The sequence below is a fragment of the Clavelina lepadiformis genome, chromosome 5 (genome assembly GCF_947623445.1).
Source record: "Clavelina lepadiformis chromosome 5, kaClaLepa1.1, whole genome shotgun sequence".
NCBI classification, from domain to species: domain Eukaryota; kingdom Metazoa; phylum Chordata; class Ascidiacea; order Aplousobranchia; family Clavelinidae; genus Clavelina; species Clavelina lepadiformis.
Genome location: NC_135244.1, coordinates 24,426,517 through 24,443,067, shown reverse-complemented (window position 1 = coordinate 24,443,067; position 16,551 = coordinate 24,426,517). Strand labels below are relative to the sequence as shown.

General features: G+C 41.9%; 3 protein-coding genes across 4 annotated transcripts; all 3 read right to left on the bottom strand.

Moving 5' to 3' along the window:
- Positions 1–190: 190 nt before the first annotated feature.
- Positions 191–8,809, bottom strand: LOC143460362 (tyrosine-protein kinase receptor Tie-1-like). Its single transcript, XM_076957838.1, has 29 exons — positions 8,665–8,809; positions 7,417–7,553; positions 7,225–7,357; positions 7,006–7,169; positions 6,535–6,655; positions 6,340–6,471; positions 6,141–6,281; positions 5,970–6,060; positions 5,832–5,901; positions 5,695–5,775; positions 5,477–5,633; positions 5,255–5,411; positions 5,007–5,149; positions 4,568–4,702; positions 4,340–4,504; positions 4,035–4,144; positions 3,787–3,973; positions 3,350–3,534; positions 3,017–3,283; positions 2,804–2,939; positions 2,554–2,723; positions 2,263–2,480; positions 2,016–2,202; positions 1,789–1,933; positions 1,445–1,728; positions 1,201–1,385; positions 995–1,132; positions 829–934; positions 191–753 (listed from the first exon to the last, which is right to left on the bottom strand). Exons 1-29 carry the CDS (start codon positions 8,717–8,719, stop codon positions 661–663), a joined length of 4,293 nt encoding a protein of 1,430 aa, XP_076813953.1. The 5' UTR covers positions 8,720–8,809; the 3' UTR covers positions 191–660.
- Positions 8,810–9,856: 1,047 nt separating this feature from the next.
- On the bottom strand, positions 9,857–13,031 carry LOC143459029 (prolyl 3-hydroxylase OGFOD1-like). 2 transcript variants are annotated; one of them, XM_076955980.1, is made up of 13 exons: positions 12,389–13,031; positions 12,258–12,326; positions 12,050–12,181; positions 11,783–11,920; positions 11,550–11,678; positions 11,378–11,469; positions 11,185–11,313; positions 10,996–11,112; positions 10,681–10,927; positions 10,499–10,613; positions 10,333–10,439; positions 10,215–10,273; positions 9,857–10,116 (listed from the first exon to the last, which is right to left on the bottom strand). In XM_076955980.1, exons 1-13 carry the CDS (start codon positions 12,528–12,530, stop codon positions 9,982–9,984), a joined length of 1,611 nt encoding a protein of 536 aa, XP_076812095.1. In that variant the 5' UTR covers positions 12,531–13,031; the 3' UTR covers positions 9,857–9,981. The 2 variants fall into 2 exon arrangements, with proteins under 2 accessions (XP_076812095.1, XP_076812096.1); XM_076955981.1 differs by having other exon boundaries at positions 12,050–12,178; positions 12,389–13,020.
- A 1,038-nt stretch (positions 13,032–14,069) lies between these two features.
- On the bottom strand, positions 14,070–16,414 carry LOC143459030 (2-(3-amino-3-carboxypropyl)histidine synthase subunit 1-like). The gene has a single exon (XM_076955982.1). The coding sequence runs from the start codon at positions 15,469–15,471 to the stop codon at positions 14,233–14,235; it is 1,239 nt and encodes a 412-aa protein (XP_076812097.1). The 5' UTR covers positions 15,472–16,414; the 3' UTR covers positions 14,070–14,232.
- Between the last annotated feature and the right edge of the window lie 137 nt (positions 16,415–16,551).

The window sequence follows — 16,551 nt, the reverse complement described above, 5'->3', positions numbered from 1 at the left end:
ACACAACCTTCGCTTGCCGGGCAACTTTAAGAACAAGAATTGTGTCGTCACACTGCTTGTCTTTTATGATATCATAATCGATATTTACTGGGTTTCTTATCTTCCGGTTCATCTGTGTGATATGACATTCTTCCTTTATGAGGTCACAATGAGCGTTATAAGACTTAGACTTCCATTTGTTTCGTAATAATCTCATTTCACTGCTTTTATTTTCATCAAAAATAAAAAATGTTAAAAATTTGCCCGATTCCAAGCGAGGTCGCCATCTAAGCTCCGAAAACATTCTTATCGAGGAGACATTATGATGTCACGTTTGTAGACAAAGCGGAAACAAATTACAACAATAATTACTATTACGACGTAACAAATAAGTAATTTGGTTTACTGCATTTCACAAGCAATCAGTTTTGAATCATTACGTCACAGTAGAGCGATGCATAAGACATTGGGTTCATGTTGACAACCGCAGATATTTAGGATCGTTCTCGAGCTCGGCCAGTGACAATCGCCCTTCTTGCAGCCGCGTGCCTCCACTGAGGCCGTCAACAATGAAGACTTCAAGGCTATGTCCTGAAACCTATTATGTGACGTCATAGCCTTGTTTGTCGCTATTTCTAACAAAGTTCAAATTAAGTTTTTTTTCTCTGCATAGGTATTACGTCAATCCAGCAAATTGTGACGTAATGCTTCTTCTTCAGTGACGTCAATATTTGCAAACTTAAAATCGTCGAAAATAGCAGTGTTGACGTAATTCTGCAAAAATCAGAAGAAAAGAGTGCGTGACGTCATAAAAGAATAAGGAAAGTGAACAAAACTGACGTCATTTACCCTGCTGCTCCTCGCATCTGACATCCGCTCGAGGGCGACGCAGAGCTGTGAGAAACTCGGTCTGTCGTAGGGCCTGTCTTTCCAGCATTGGAACATCAGCGTGTACCTGCGTCATAATGAGAATTTTTACGTCACATACTCTTTCCTCAAGGCATAGAAATCTTACATTTCGTCGTCACAGTTGATTGGTTTCTCCATCCTGTATCCGGTCGGTAGCTTTTCGTACAACTCAGCGCAAGACATCCCACAATAGGGAGTTCCCCCTAAGCTCACAATCTCCCAAAGCAAAATCCCGAAGGACCAACTGAACACCACTTAAAGATAGAATTACTTCGCTCGCTTTAACCTTTTCATACGTCACAATGCACTTACACGTCACTCTTGTTTGTGTAGACATTGTAATTAAGACTTTCTATCGCCATCCAGCGTATGGGCAAACGAGATACAGTCCTCTTGACATAAACTCCGTCACCACGTGACAAGCCGAAATCAGCGACCTTACACACGTGACCTTCCCCGAGCAGAATGTTTCTCGCGGCCAGATCGCGATGAATGACCTGGGGAAGAGGTTTATCTGGCAATGTTGTGTCATCAAACACAGATATCACATAAGTACCTGTATCTCGCTGAGGTAAGCCATGCCGTGTGCGACGTCATTGGCGAAGTTGAGGAGCTGGTTCTGCGACAGGTTGGTGTAGGTCCCCCCCTGGTCCTCCAGTCTTCTGCTCCTCCTGAGGAACTGGAGCAGGTTGCCATGGGGAGCAAACTCCGTGCAGAGATACATGGCGCTGTTGTGCTCACACGCGCCAACTAGTGTTATTATATTCTTGTGGTGACCTAACCGCACCATGGTGTCGAGCTCGGCCAAGAAGTCACGTTTGTCGTCCAAAGTGCTCCCCTCTGTTACGTCATAATGTTCAGTTACGTAAAAACAATTAACTTGTTATAGAAAGGATTTACCTTTGAGCATTTTAACGGCGGCGGGAATGAGGCGATGATCTTTCTCCACGAGCGCCTTCACAACGTGCCCGAAGTTACCGACTCCTAGTGGAACATCTTCGAACAGAATCTTCTCCCAGGGTATCACGAGGTTTTCCGGCAAAAACTGATCAAAGGAAATCTCAGTCGTTAGAGCGAACCCAGCTCACGTGACCTGTCACGACCAAAATTCGTCTATGACGTGTTACCTGACAGGAATGCACCGATGCTGCCCTCGAGTGGAAGGAGTGAACGGACTGAGTCGAAATCATGGTTCCAGAGCGGGAAATCCCCGGAGTTGATCCTATGGTAGACATGCCTATGTTGGTGTGGAGGGTGTCGGTGTCGTTCGACCCGGGGTAATGGTTGGGCTGGGCTGTCGGTTTGGCGCGTAATCTGGCCACGCAAGCAAAACTTAATGACGTCAGAGAGAGTGACCAAAATAAAACTTCCCACCTGCAGTAAACCATAGACATCACAATGATAATGAGCAACAGGATTCCTAGCGCCACCATGGTCATCTTGAACTTGGACGTCTCCTCGAAGCGAACGTCCGCGACTTCTCCGTTTGTGACAAAAGGAAGTCGTGGATTGGATGAACTTTCACCCAGATAGTTCTTGGCTACAAGCTCGACCTCGTATTTCGTGGCTGGTTCAAGTTGGGTGATTGTGAACTGCGTTCCAGCAATTATGACGTCATGATTCGATCATTGTTGACTTCATTTCAAAGAATATTTAAATTCTTACTTTATTGTGTTGTGCTGCTTCCACTAGCGGCGCGCTAGACTTCGAGACATCATGTAGATACTTTATTTTCACAACAGTTATTTGGTGTCCCGGATGTATTGACCACCCTATTGTTGCGTTCCTTGACCTCACACTTATCATTTTGGCGTCAAACGGCGGAGGGGGGAGACCTGAAAAATGTTTTTTAAAATATCGTGTTCTAAAAGTTTTCTATTACAAAATTAGAATTTAAGGATATATTTCCCGGTACCTAACTTGGCGGTCCTCCTCGTCGCTTCGGCCGAAAAGTTTCCAAATTCATGTGTTTTAGCGGCCACCTTGAAACCATAGACTGTATCAGGTTTAAGTCTGTCTATTTGACAACTTGTATGAGCGCTAGGGAGAACCTGGTCAGAAAAAATGAAATGTTTTTCATCGACAATCGATGAGGTGAACATAACTGATGTCACAAAGTGTTACTCACTCTTGCGTTCCAATCGTCGTCATTCTGACGTATGTCGTCGGTGTAAATCAACTTATAGAAAGTGACGTCATTGTCGAAAGGTGATGGGACAGGGGGTTCCCACGTGACGTTAAGTACTTGAGGTGACATGACGTAGACACGGACAATAGTAGGATTGTTAAGAGGACGCGAGCTCATTGTTCTCGCTTCCAGGATCTCGCTAAATGCACCTTCTTTTATGGTGAATCCCCGAACACGAAACTGGTATTTTGTGTATTCTTTCAGATCCTTTGTTAAAAGAATTTCATTTTTTACTTTTGAAAGTTTCAACGTTTCAACTGACTAATCTCTTACCTTGATTGAAGCCATTGTGTCATTTCCTTCTGCTGTCATAATAGTTGTTGCTTCATCACAATCACAGGTCACTTCTACGTCATAATGCCGAATAACTCCGTTAGCATAGGTGGGGTCATCCCAGGCCAGTGTGATGACGTGATCATTGGCCACTAATATCTCCACATTGGTTGGTGCGGTCGGTGCTGCAGAAAGATTTGAGTTGAGTGAAGATAGTAACTGACTCAAAAGCTGAGTCCGGTACTCGGAGACTTAAGAATGTGTGAAACTCGATTTATATCAACCGCCTGACTCAGTTCTTTCAACGTGCGGGTGGTGACCCAGTCCGCTGCGACGAGACTACCTGACTAGGTACCATCACATTAAGATGACCCTGCACGGGACCAATCAGTCATCTCGGTCAGCATGTTAATAAAATGAATCTATAGACATCATACCGTCTTCCTGGGTGGTCACGTGCAATACTGTGCTGAACTCTCCTGCCGCCTCGTGGTTGAAAGCGCGAACCTTGAACTTGTATGACGTATGAGGCATTAAGTCATCCATGAGATAATTCATTTGTGACGTGTTCTTATGGAGCATTATGACGTTCGATGTGACTGGAGCATTCTCGCTGAAAAATATCTGAAAGAAAAAATTTCTAAAACTTTTAAGAATTTCGGAAGATCACGTTTTTCATTATTACCTCATAAAAGATAATTGTGTGAGGTTTGCTGTTGGAGGGAATTCCCCATTGAAAGAAAAGTGATCGTGACGTACAGTTGCCTAGCAACACCTCCGGTCCCGTTGGCGGATCTTAAAATCAGCAAATTAATATTTTGAAATCACAATCAGTCAAACAATAAAAAGCTGCTGTTTGGATTAGAAGGCCTGACTTGGTAGGAGTCAGGTGAAGCTGACTTGGACTGACTCTGTTGCCAACAAATGACCACGGAACCAAGCCCATACATTGTACAAGACCTGACTCTCACACCGGGGCGACAAACTCACCTAAATGCCCGATCGTCACTCGAAGTGTTCTTGAAAATGGGGAATGCCCGGCACAGGTAAGTAACGTCATTTTGACGTCATAAACCGCCATTGGCGTTAACTTTTTCACGGTTGCTGAGGTCGAAGTTCTGTCGTCAATTTCATTTGATTGGTTGGTAGTTTCGCCTGTGACGGAATATCCGGTAATAGTGTGTCTCAATGTTAAGTGACGTCATAATGAGGAATTACCGAGCTTTCGGTATAATATCGTGTATCCGGTGACCTTCCCCCGGGCCTGGTCGAACGAGGGGTGCCGCCACGTGATGTAGAACGAGGTGTTGGTGTTAGCGTACAGCTGCTCGACCTGCGGACCACCCCGTGCTTCTGCGGACACGAGCGCAATTGAAAGAAACATGACAATCCATATTAGGCTTGTTGTATAGTGATGCAATAATCCTATCGGATCTTGAGACATAAGTGTCTATTATGGGGAAGTGGTCGTCGCCAAATAAGGAAGTTTCGTTCCCATTTAAGTTTATTTCCTTGTTTCGTGGATGTTATGAACAATATCGACAGCATAGTTGCTGATTCAAACCGAAACCAATATTTTTGTCGATTAATAACTCGTAAACAACCGTTAGCAACTAGAAAACAATCATTAATAACTAGTAAAAAATCAGCCGCTGACCGCCGCAGGAGGTCGTCAGGGTCGCGACTGGTCCAGGTGGCCCAATCCCGCTAGCGCCACCTATCCTGTGAAGTACAACCCGGAAGTTGTATGACGTATCAGGAGAGAGCGGTTCAACTTTTATGATGTCATCTAAGGACGAACTATGACGTAAAAATAAAAATTAAAAAATAACTGACGACACAAATGCAATAGTTTCGGTTCCATTCACAACAGACGAATAGACAATCATGTGTTACTTCATGAACCTGTAGATTTTGTAATCTCTTTCGTCTTCTCGCTTGTACATGAGGTCAAGCTTTTTTATTGGTCCGTCTCCTACAAATCTCTTGCTGTTTAGGCCAATCACGAGCCGAGTTGGATTTCTTTCGATCAGAAATGGCGGACTGATCGCTCGGGGAGGAACTAAACCAACAACATTTTAAAACCAAGTTCAAGACTAACGATGCCACCTTTACAAGGGGAAGTACCTAGAAGCGTAAAGTTAAACCCAGATGACCCTTCCCCAGCCTCTGTGCCCGCCAAGCAGCGATAGTTGTCCGGGGAGGTAACAATCAGGGAAAACTCCCCGATTTTAAGCGATGACGTCACAGTCGTACTAGTGGGGCTGAATTTTTGGTTTGAATTCTGCGAAAAAATGAGGAATTATGGGAATCCATAAATATTATCTTTAAAACTGCGATTTTACCATCACGACAATTTCGTCATCACGTGGTAGGGGATTTCCCGAGAATGAACAAAGAATGGTGACGTTTTGACCCCGGTTGACCTGCAAAATCATGGAGGAAATTTCTGGAAATTTTAGTTCGATTTTGCTCAACTCACCTTGAAAGAAGGCCGGGCGCGTATTTCCACCACTGAGGGCGCTTCAAGCATTGTGACGTTTGCATGATCCCTACATACAATCGCTTTTAACCGAGATCGTCATTTCAAAATATCCCCGCTTAATCATCGTCACAATACCTCTTATTTGTGATGTCATAAGCTTGGATTCTCTTGCAATTGTGCGGTTGAATATTTTCGGTCGCGTTCGTGCTGGGCTCGCATCTTTTAACTAAATATCACGATCAGATTGTTATGAACTCTCTGCACTTTCAATAACCATGGAAACCATAACCATGGCAACCGACTAACCGTCGCAGTTGGAGCCTCGCCACCCCATGACGCAATCACATCCGGTTCTTTGACACACTTGCAACCCAAGGCACGTGACCGATCCTGTGATTTCGCTGCAGCGAACTTGGCAAGTGGGTCCGAAAGTATTGGGGGGGCACTCTGGAATATAGCCGCAGGTAGAATGACGTCATCGTTACATCATAATAAGCTGAAGTACCTGATTGGCAGTTGGCTCCGGTAAAGCCGGGCAGGCAAACGCATTCACCACTATCGGCACTACAGCGTCCACCATTATGACACAATGGGCAAGGAAGGGAGCAATTGGACGACCATTTGTCAGTCGGACATTCTAGAAGCGATGCAGGATTATTCGATTCGAAGCTGCAGCGCGACCATTTATCTTCAAACCTACCTCGAACCACTAGAATTGTGGCTGCGAAAACATCGGCTTTATTGCGGAACTGCCCCATGTAAACCCCCCCATCCTCCAAAGTCACGTTCGAGATCTGTAGCGTCGCGTTGTATCGGCCCATCTGCAATTACGTCACAATTCAGATTCGAGACAATTTTAAAAGAAATTCTTTCCAAAGTTGTTTGAGTTATCGGCTCAATAAAAGCATTGAAGGAGCGGAAGTTGTTGAGAGATATTTCTGTCTTGGGTCGAAGCTTCTCCGGCCTGGGAGGGAACGCGACCAAACAAGGCAGAGGCCAAGTGCTGGGTGACCCCGTCGTGTCACTTCATGTTGTCGCTGGCAATGGGAGGAAACCCCACAAAGCATCGATATTGACCAAAACGTCTTGAACTATAAGAGTCTTTTCCTCTTCATGAAATTTCTTAATAAATTAGAATTTAGTTTGCTGCGATCTATCAAAGGGCACAAACCGGTCTTATTCTTCCGTTGAAGTTGCTCAATCGTCGGTTGTTTTTCCACCAATAAATCTTTGGAACGACCCCATTGGCTAGCAATGACCTCTTTGGGGTCATCGTGATGTAAGCGTCATCGCCGACAGACGCAAGTTGGGAGAATGCGGCCGGCATCAACCTCCCTGCGCACAGACACAATCGCATCGTGCCCTTGCCACTTGTGACGACATAACTTACCTTCGGCTCGCATTTTTACGGCAGTGACGTCATTCCCGGGTGTTCCGCACTTGAAGCTCCCGAGCGATTGTTTTGTGTTCTTTTTGCTCCAAACGTATTTCAGACCCGAACGATTTAGCACGTGGCCACGGTCCTAATAGAATTTTGACGTCATAAATGACTATTTGTATTATGACGTCACAGACTCGTTACCTGAATCTCAAGATTCCTGAAAGCTTTCCTGAGTTTGAGTTGTTGTCTGGACGGCTGCCTGGTGAGGTCGGTGCATACGAAGGTGGTGGGCCGGTTGCGGAAGACCAGCGGAGAGCGACTGATGAGGAAGTAGGTCTCTGCAATAAGTTGGAGTCTTTTCATGTATGTTGCAAGACAGATTCTATGTCACAAATATTTGAATGAAAGAGTCCAAGCCGACAACTTATTACGTGATAACTGACAATTGTTTGTTGGGAAAATCGCGTTGATGTTTGAGTTTGAGCCACTTTTTGAAGCTTCAAATCTGGATTCTTTTAGCCAGTTATAAAAATAAATTTATTGTTTAAACCGCGAATATCGCAGTTATTTTTCCACAAACACTTAATCAGTCCCACTTGGGGCATTATGACGTCAATAATCAGCGGAAGTCACCGATCGACGGAAGTGACCAATCAAAATAAAGCAGCGATACCAGACAGATTGCTTTCAGTTAGGGCTTTTATTACGTAATATAGCCCACCGCTCGTCCCTTCTTGGGGGTTGTCCCCTCTGTCAAGTGAAATAAATCCCGAACGTCCTCTTTTGTGTGCTAATTGCATAAAATGTGTGATCTTTGGTCAATAAATTTTCCTTTTGTGCTTTTCAGGGGAAGTCGCTCTTATTATGCACAAACTGGATGTCGTTCGAAGAACGCAAAGGCGTTGTTTTGATCTCGTTGTTTTGATAAACGACTGAACGATTTGTCATGTTGAAACTGTTTTCGTCGAAGCTTGAACCAAATCTTTTAGTGCTCACAATATCTAGAAGGTATTTCAGGAAGTGAAATCGCAACATTCTGCAAACCCCCCTGGTTCATGCTTAGTCACTCTGCAAACATCACAGACTATCAGGTGAATTCGCATTTCTGTGGGTTAGTGCTGGGCCGTAACTCAACTCATTCCACGTTTCAGTTAAATGGTCCGCGATAGCCTTTTAAAGTTCTCAGTAGCACCATGACATGAGATTGTGAGATTTTGATCGTTCCAGTAACGCTGCGAGTGCTCCATCGCTGTTTACACCTTTGCTGAGGTATTGTAAACTTTTTATCAAATTTCGTTTTAAAACTGAGTGAGTGGGGGGCAAAGAGGCGGCCAGCACTTAAAAGCATATTACGCAGGGTCCGTTCGAGGTGGGGGTTAGAAGCTCGGTAGGTCTATTCTACGTCATAAAAGTAAAAGTAGATGAAGTTATTTTCAAAGACGAAGATACCTCTCATGGCCGAGCAGTGCAGGAGACAGAGAAACAAAATCCAAAGACATCTCATTATCTTTGTGCAAAAACCTAACAATAAGTATCTGTGAAAGAAATTGGGAACTTGGAGCTTTTCTAGAGAATTCTCTAGCACATAATCATCATTATTCCGTCATTAATGATGACGTAAACTCTTTTAGATAAAGCCAGAGGTGGAAAGAATCGAGTCAAACCATAGTCGGGTTTCTATAAATCTTTGACTCGAGTTAAAATCTAAATTTAAATCAAGTCGTCAAAGAATCGGTTTCTTATTCAAGTAACAGTTTCTTAAGAAATTGCACAGAAGCACATTCTATCAAAAACGCTGTAAAGTCATAACCGGGAATAGTTAAATGTAACGCGTTATAATCTTGTAATACCAGTGCGATATTCCACATTGCGCTGGTATGAAGTTGTAGCTAGAGGCGTATTCATAAGCAGTGGTCTGCTTTGAACTAATCTTGCTATGTGCTGGTCTTGGAATCAATGACTCAGCTTGACTTTCAAACATAATTAAAGTGACTCGATTTGCGCTTTTTGTGACTTGACTATGTCACGATAATTGCGACTTCTTTCTGTCACTGAATAAATTGTCTTCATATTTTACTTCATTTGAAAGAACTTTCTCTCGAAGCTTTCAGCCACTTCCCTCCCTCAACAACCACAACTGACTTCCACTTCGCTCAATAATAGCAATTGTGACGTAACACCCACCATCGGGTCAATGAATTTGCTAAATGTTTGCGGAAATGGGCATTTCTATTATGGGATGCTTCGATGATCAGACGAGTTGTCATAGCAACTGTCCAGCCTTTGAAACTCCAAGTCTTATATTTAGCGAATGAAGTTGAAATTGGACTTGACGAAATTCCCTTGAACAATTTTTAAAAATTATTTCATGTTAAAAAAACTTTTAACATAAATTAATTATTTATTGAATTACTATTCGCTCCATGAGGGCAGGTAGATCTGCAAAAGCATTGTGACGTTGTAGGGTTAATAATGGCCAATTATAATGACTTCACATTTAAGATCAATCTCCAAGAACCCTCCGCGATTTCCAAATATAGACAGGAAATGCGTCATAAAAACAGCTTTCAATTGTGACGACAAACTGGTAAACATGTTTCTGCTTTCACATGAGTGGCCACTGAATTAACCCGAGTTCGAATCCCAGTGACGCTACCGCGAAAAAAGCTTTTATTTGTTTCGACAAAACACGACACAGATTCTGACTTCATAATCAAATCACCAGCTAAAAACTAAAATATTCAACTCAGTGACGTCATAAGGTAGTTATTCATAGTAGACGGCTGATAAATCATAGAAGGGAAGGGGGGCGGTGTGGTTGACGTGTTTCACGAATCTCATTGCGTCCTTGTCCCTGTACGTCATCGACAAGCAGTTGTTGGCGGGAACGATCGTCAACAACTACATAGATATCCAATAACCACAAGATTATCTTTTACAAGATTTCAAGAAACCAGTTATGAAGACTCGACGAGATGATACTATGAATTAGTGCTCACCTCTTCCGCTTCGTCCGATGCAATATATGAAGTATAACCGCCATATTCTTCCTTCCATTCTGGAAAAAACTTTAACTCAACGATCCTGAGCAAACTTTGATAGAAACTTCGCACAAACCTGATTGGCAGAAGAAGAGGTTGACGTCGAGAGCAAACTCCCCGCGTTCGGCGTCGGTGTCCTTGATCAGAGTGTAGGAGCCGGGACACCATCTCCGGAGATCCAACCTTTATTATCATAGACATCAGATATCTTAGAACTAACTTCTAATGAGATTTCATCTCACCTACAACCGGGGGTTTCCCGCTTCTTCTCAATGCGTTTCTGACGTTTTTCTGGAGTGATATCATCGTCGCTGTCGTCACTTTCTGAGTCGACAGCCATTGGATGAAACGTCAAACCTATTATGATGTAACAAGAAGTTTACAGATGTGCAATTGTTGAGATATTTAAACATTCCCATTCCACCTGTCGTGTTGGAAAGATACAAAAATATTTCTTCAGATGAAAAGACGTCGACGAAAGTTTGAAGAAAATTGATCGCTTCTTTAATTTCCTCTTTTGCCGCAGAATTTTCCCCAGAACTCTGCTGATCCCACTTTGGTTGCAGGAGGAGCTTGTGATAATGACGCTTGTTCGGAGGTCCTTGCATCTCCCACCTCCGACACTCCTCCAGCAACTTCAAAGATCCGTGGATTTTGTCCAGTTTGCTCTCCTGCGGAATCCAAAAAATCTTGATGATGATTTATTGCCACAAAAGTTAACAACTCGAGAGTCTCGAACCAGGAGGAAGTTGTTGAGCTTGATCTCTGAGTCTTCCACAAATTGCTCCTGCATCTCGCCCTGAGTGGAGAGACTCAGATAAACAGGATTAATCCAACTGGACAGAACCGATCCATCCTGGGAACATACACAAGCCTTTTGAATTAATAGTTCATGAATTAACGCACATCAACCGGTTATATGAAATACCGATGCGGGAATGAACGTCATGACAGGAAGTTTAGGATCTTTGGCAGGAAGTGGCGTTGAAATCGCTGGGCCGTGAAACCACCCAGTCAAAGAAATTCTTGTTTTCATTTCCGATAAAACCTCGGCCACCTGAGATATAAATGTGATGTCACAAAACACAACAATAAAATTTATCATTACAGTAAGGTCGAACCTGATGAAATGATTTCGGTGAAACTTGGAAAAAAACCAAAGAATTTGACATCGGCACAATCGATTTAACCACATGATGGGGCTCAAGAGTTCCTATATAGACGTCATTCAAATTTCAGATGAAACAAAAATTCTCACTCATAGACATCTCAAAACAATTCGCTAAAACTTACCTGAGTTTGCCAAAACTTCGTTGAAAAGTTGGAGTTCTCCTCCATCATGTGCCAGCCAATCAGGAGTTAGATAATAAACGTAGGCAATGCATCGATTCTCAAGCTGGTCGTCATGGCAAAGCAGACAATCTAAAGAGAAAGAAGATTGATCAATCATTCCATTCAAAAGTAAGAGGATTAAGACAATACTAACCACAATTACAAATAAAAGTCAACAGCACACAACAATCTACCTGTTGATGAGTACTGAGCACAGAACATTGTTACATCATCATCTAAACAAACATCTGTGACATCTCGTAACCATGGTAACATGTGATTTTTGATTAAGGAAGCGAAATGCTTTAATCTGGTTGAGATGTTGGTTGCATCTATGAAGTGTATGAGGGTAACAATGCCCACTAACATCTTATAATTTTTACAAAAGAAATAAATTTTGAGTGAAACGTCAGGTCACAGACAACTAAACAAACATCGTGCTACTTGTTAAGTTTACTCACCGCGGCTTTTGCTGAGGAACAATTCGTCTGTTTGAATGAATTTGTACAAATCATTGGATTTTTCATGAAACTTGAGCTGAGTCAAGTCATCAAGGAGATCTTTGACAAAATCATCGGCTCCTCCACCATCTGCTTTAAATATCTTGCGTCTTACAAGAGCTAATTTAGATCTAGAAGTTAAATTTTGAAAGTTCCATAAATGGCTCACCTTCATGGAGGAAATCTTTTACTAAGCAATGTGGAAATGGATTTGAAGACGCCGACACAGATGGAAAATCTACGAAATTATTATTTTTCACAAAAGTTTTATTTCATAAAAAGCGAGGATTCACATCTCACCTCCAGTTACTTCAACAGAGTAAGTTTTAAAAACCTTCGATATTTGCTCTTTCACTTCTTCTTGGAACAATTTCGGTGAAATTTTCACTGTTTCAAAAACATTCTGACTTAATTTTGCTTTCACCGGGTCATCATTCCCCATAATGCACTCATATGAACTCACTAATCCACCATAGTCACTGCAAAAGTTTGATATGTCAAGTAGATTGAATCTTCTTCATTACTAATATTGGAGGCTAGTCAGCAGGGAATCATGAACTTTTTAGCCTCATTAAAAAAATTGACTCAGTTTGACTACTTCGGTCAATTGGGCAGTATTCATCCAATTGCAGAAGTTGGCGATTTCTGAAATTTGGGTCCAGCCTAGCCCAAAGCTGTGTAAAACTCTGAACCTTTTTCCTAACTATAATAAACCATAAAATTTGGCAATATAGCCAAGGATTTAAAAAGCTTTAAAATAGAATCCTGAAGTGTTGTAAAAAGATTTATAACAGTAAAATTAAATTAAAGATTTATAAGAGTATATAGACTTTATTCTCTCTGGGCTACTCATTATATTAGCCTACTAAGCCTAGGCTGACTTTATCTCACAAAAAAAATTTATGATTGAAAAACTTGAAAACACGAGCTCCATTAGGGAAACTCCCATTTGTAAGATTGTTTTTTTAAATTTATAGAAAGAAAATATTGCTTATTGACATCTTTTGTTTTACAGTATTTTTGTAGAGTTGGTTGAATTTTTTTCCTTTTGTGAATTTTGAATTTTGTGAAAATACCGGGTCTGACTATACCAAGATTGCATTGTTCATTTTTCGCCATTAACTGTAGAGAGCAAAAGTTAAGATGTTAACCGTTGTAGTTATAGCACAATAAAACACATGTTCACGAAAAAATAACGTGCAGGAAAAAGTGGTTAAGAAGTTAGTGGCTTTTACTGTTGTCGTTTGACTCCAACAGGGGAAGTAACAAGAACGTGCCGCAGTTTATCTCTTTAGACTAAAATTCCAAATATCACGAACTTGGAATCGTGCTAATTGTCATAATTAACCCTTATTCCTACAGAATTCTCGTGCAGATCTGTTGATATTATGACGTTATTTGTGTTTATCAACAAGCGCTGTACTATATTTTGGTCGTGTTTAGTTGCGCGACCCGGTTTTGATTACTTCTAAATTACGTCATTCGCACGGCAGCGCTTAACGCGTTCTTCGGATGTGGCGAGTCTGGTATTAACAATCTACTGACCGCAACTTTATTCTGTGCTCTGATAACTGTGACCATTTCGTTCAGAACCAATAATAAATAATTATTCAAGACATTGACAGTTTGGTTCAGATACTGTGATGCTTAACTGGTTATCTGGGGTGAATGAACGCGCTATCAATGGAGTCAGATTAGCGAACAATCGTTCAAGCAATAATTAACAACAGTTCACAACCCCCTCAACACAGGATAATGGCAGACGACCAGACCAACGTCAAAGACAATTTACTGTACATGCTTCAACCGATCGAGAGCGCCACCTAGCGACGCAAGAAAACATTTCCAAAAGCTGCTCCACTGTGACTAAAGTAAGACGTTTAGGGTCCAGCGTGTATGACGAGAAGAATATTGTTACTCCAATCAACTGCACATTATTGAACTTAACCTGCTTTTCATTGGTAAACACATCACAGAACTACTCAATCCAAATAGTTTATCAAATAATATTAACGTTGTAACTAATCAATTATACAACAGTGCATGAAAGACAAACATTCATACGAGTTTGTCCAAAATACAACTTCCAAAAATGACTGATAGAAGCTTAAATTGCCCACTGCTGCTGCCTGATTACGCAACGACTAGAAAGTTGGCGCATTGTTCGAAGCTGTCTTTGCTTTCCTCTGCCTTAGGGCTGGTCTGTTGGCAACATTATTGGGTGTCCACGCCCCACTGCTTTCATTAGCATAAAAGTCCATCGGGTAAACATCCTTGTACCCAATTTTTTGTAAAGCAACAGATGCTTCATAGGGGTTGAGAAGAGGTTTGTCAAAAGCAGTTCCCCAGTCAATGGACAATCGTGGGCATGATGTCTGAACCCAGACATCAACATCCGAAAACATTTTAAGTTTGTTCGGATAAATTTCCGACAAGAGAATTGTGACAACTTCCTTTCCAGCTCTTTTTATGGATTCTTCCAGGAAAGCAAGAACTTTTGAGGAGCCTTGTCTCCCGAGCGTTCCCATGATCAATCCCCATTTTTTGCACTTTGCTGCTGCATCAATGGCACTTTTTCTTGTATTAAGCATCACCTTGTGGTCATAACCTTCCTTGGTAAGTTCCTTGCTGTAAGGATCATAAGCGTATGCTGGAAGGGTAGGATTTGATATCATAATTGACTCCAAGTGGAACCTTCCATCTCCGAGGTATATGACAGCATCTGCATCGAGTTTGGACAGTCTTGATGATGTGCAACCCAGGACTTCTCCTGGTGACAGAGGCTTGCACTGAGGAATGATCACTTCAATCCCACAAGCAGCCAGTTCCGACTTGGTTGTGTGCAGTGATGTAATAAACTGGACCGTGCTGACCAGCACAAGCTTTGCCCCTCGATTAAAATTTAATTTCAAAGTGTCAATAAAATGGGAAACATCTATCTGAATATGGACGAAGATGTACAGCATCTTAATGTCGGGCATGTTGCTGATAGGGACGAGGCAGCTGTGGCCGTAGTGAACCATGAAATCACAACCGAGCGCGCGTGCTGAGTAATCATCGACACAACATGCTCCATACGTGACGTCTCCCATAATAACAGTCTCTGCCCCGGTAAAGGTTTCGATGATGTCGGAGATGACGCAGGAAAATATTAGCAAGCCTTCGGGGAATTGAAGAGCCACACGTTTCGCTTTCGACTGCTTTATCCTCCAGACTGTCTTGTAAATTTCAAATTCATAATTATCGGGAAGAAGCTTCACTGCTTGTTGCAGCTCCAAGTTATTTAATATCTCATCGGGCACCTTGTTGGCTTTGCTCACCTTAGGACCAAATCGCTTTCGGACGGGGTTTGCCTTGACAAGAGCAGTCACTCCATCAGACATTGTTGTTGATTTAAGGCCTAGTGCAGCCTGCAACAAATGACCTCACTCATGAAAGAAGAAATAAGCCAGGTTAGTGCCCATTTAAAAAATTCGGAATCCTTAATAAAGTCCAGATAGTGACAATAAATGGACAACGATGTAAAGCTTTAGGACATGCCAAAATTTGCATCTTTGAAAGCACGATTCTGTGATTTTATGTCAAAAACTGCCGAACTTTTTAGTTCAGACTAAACTGGTAGACTAGTAGCTCTGTAGGTTCGATTTATTCATTTTAAAGGGTCTAGTATACAAGTGCACAACCATGTAGCAGAACCAGATCACGTCACAATTTGAGTAGCTGGGGGTGCTATAAAAAGGCACCCTGTGGTTGTGCACTTGTATACTATATCTAATTATTTTTGAGCATGTTCTAAACCTTTTCAGCTTTGTTACTTTTTCTTGCAACTTATTAGCGCATGCAAATAATGACCGGCTAAATTTTTTCTTTCCCACCGCACTTTTGACAGTTTGACGAATCATTCAATAAACTTAGAATAAAATTACACATTAACGGCAGGATAGTAGGCAATGACTAAGCCAAAGGATAAACTTTTTAAAACGAATCTAGTCTACAAATGCACAACCACAGGTTGCCCTTTTATACTAGACCCCAATTACTCAAATTATGACGTCATCTGGTTTTGCACTTGTATACTAGACCCAAATAATTAAGGTAATAATTGCTGGTATAACAACTAGCGCGGCCAATACAACCGTAACATTTAGTTTCGAACTTTATTTACGATATTAGTATCACAGCTGATGCAGGCCTGATCAGCTTTCCACCAAATTAAATACTGAGAAAAAGTAAACGGGCAGCATACGGCCAGGTTGCCTGTAGTAGTACTAGAACTAGGCCTAGCAGGATAGTCGTCCAACTAACCGGTATTAACAAAATTGAACGCAGTTAGTTCAATCACGAATCTTTTCTCTAGTCCAGCAGACAGGTAAGGTGAAAAAGCATCAAGCAAAGACACACTGCATTGTGACCTCATGCCACACAGCTCGAGTCACGTACGCACTTCCGTGAATATTGCTTTA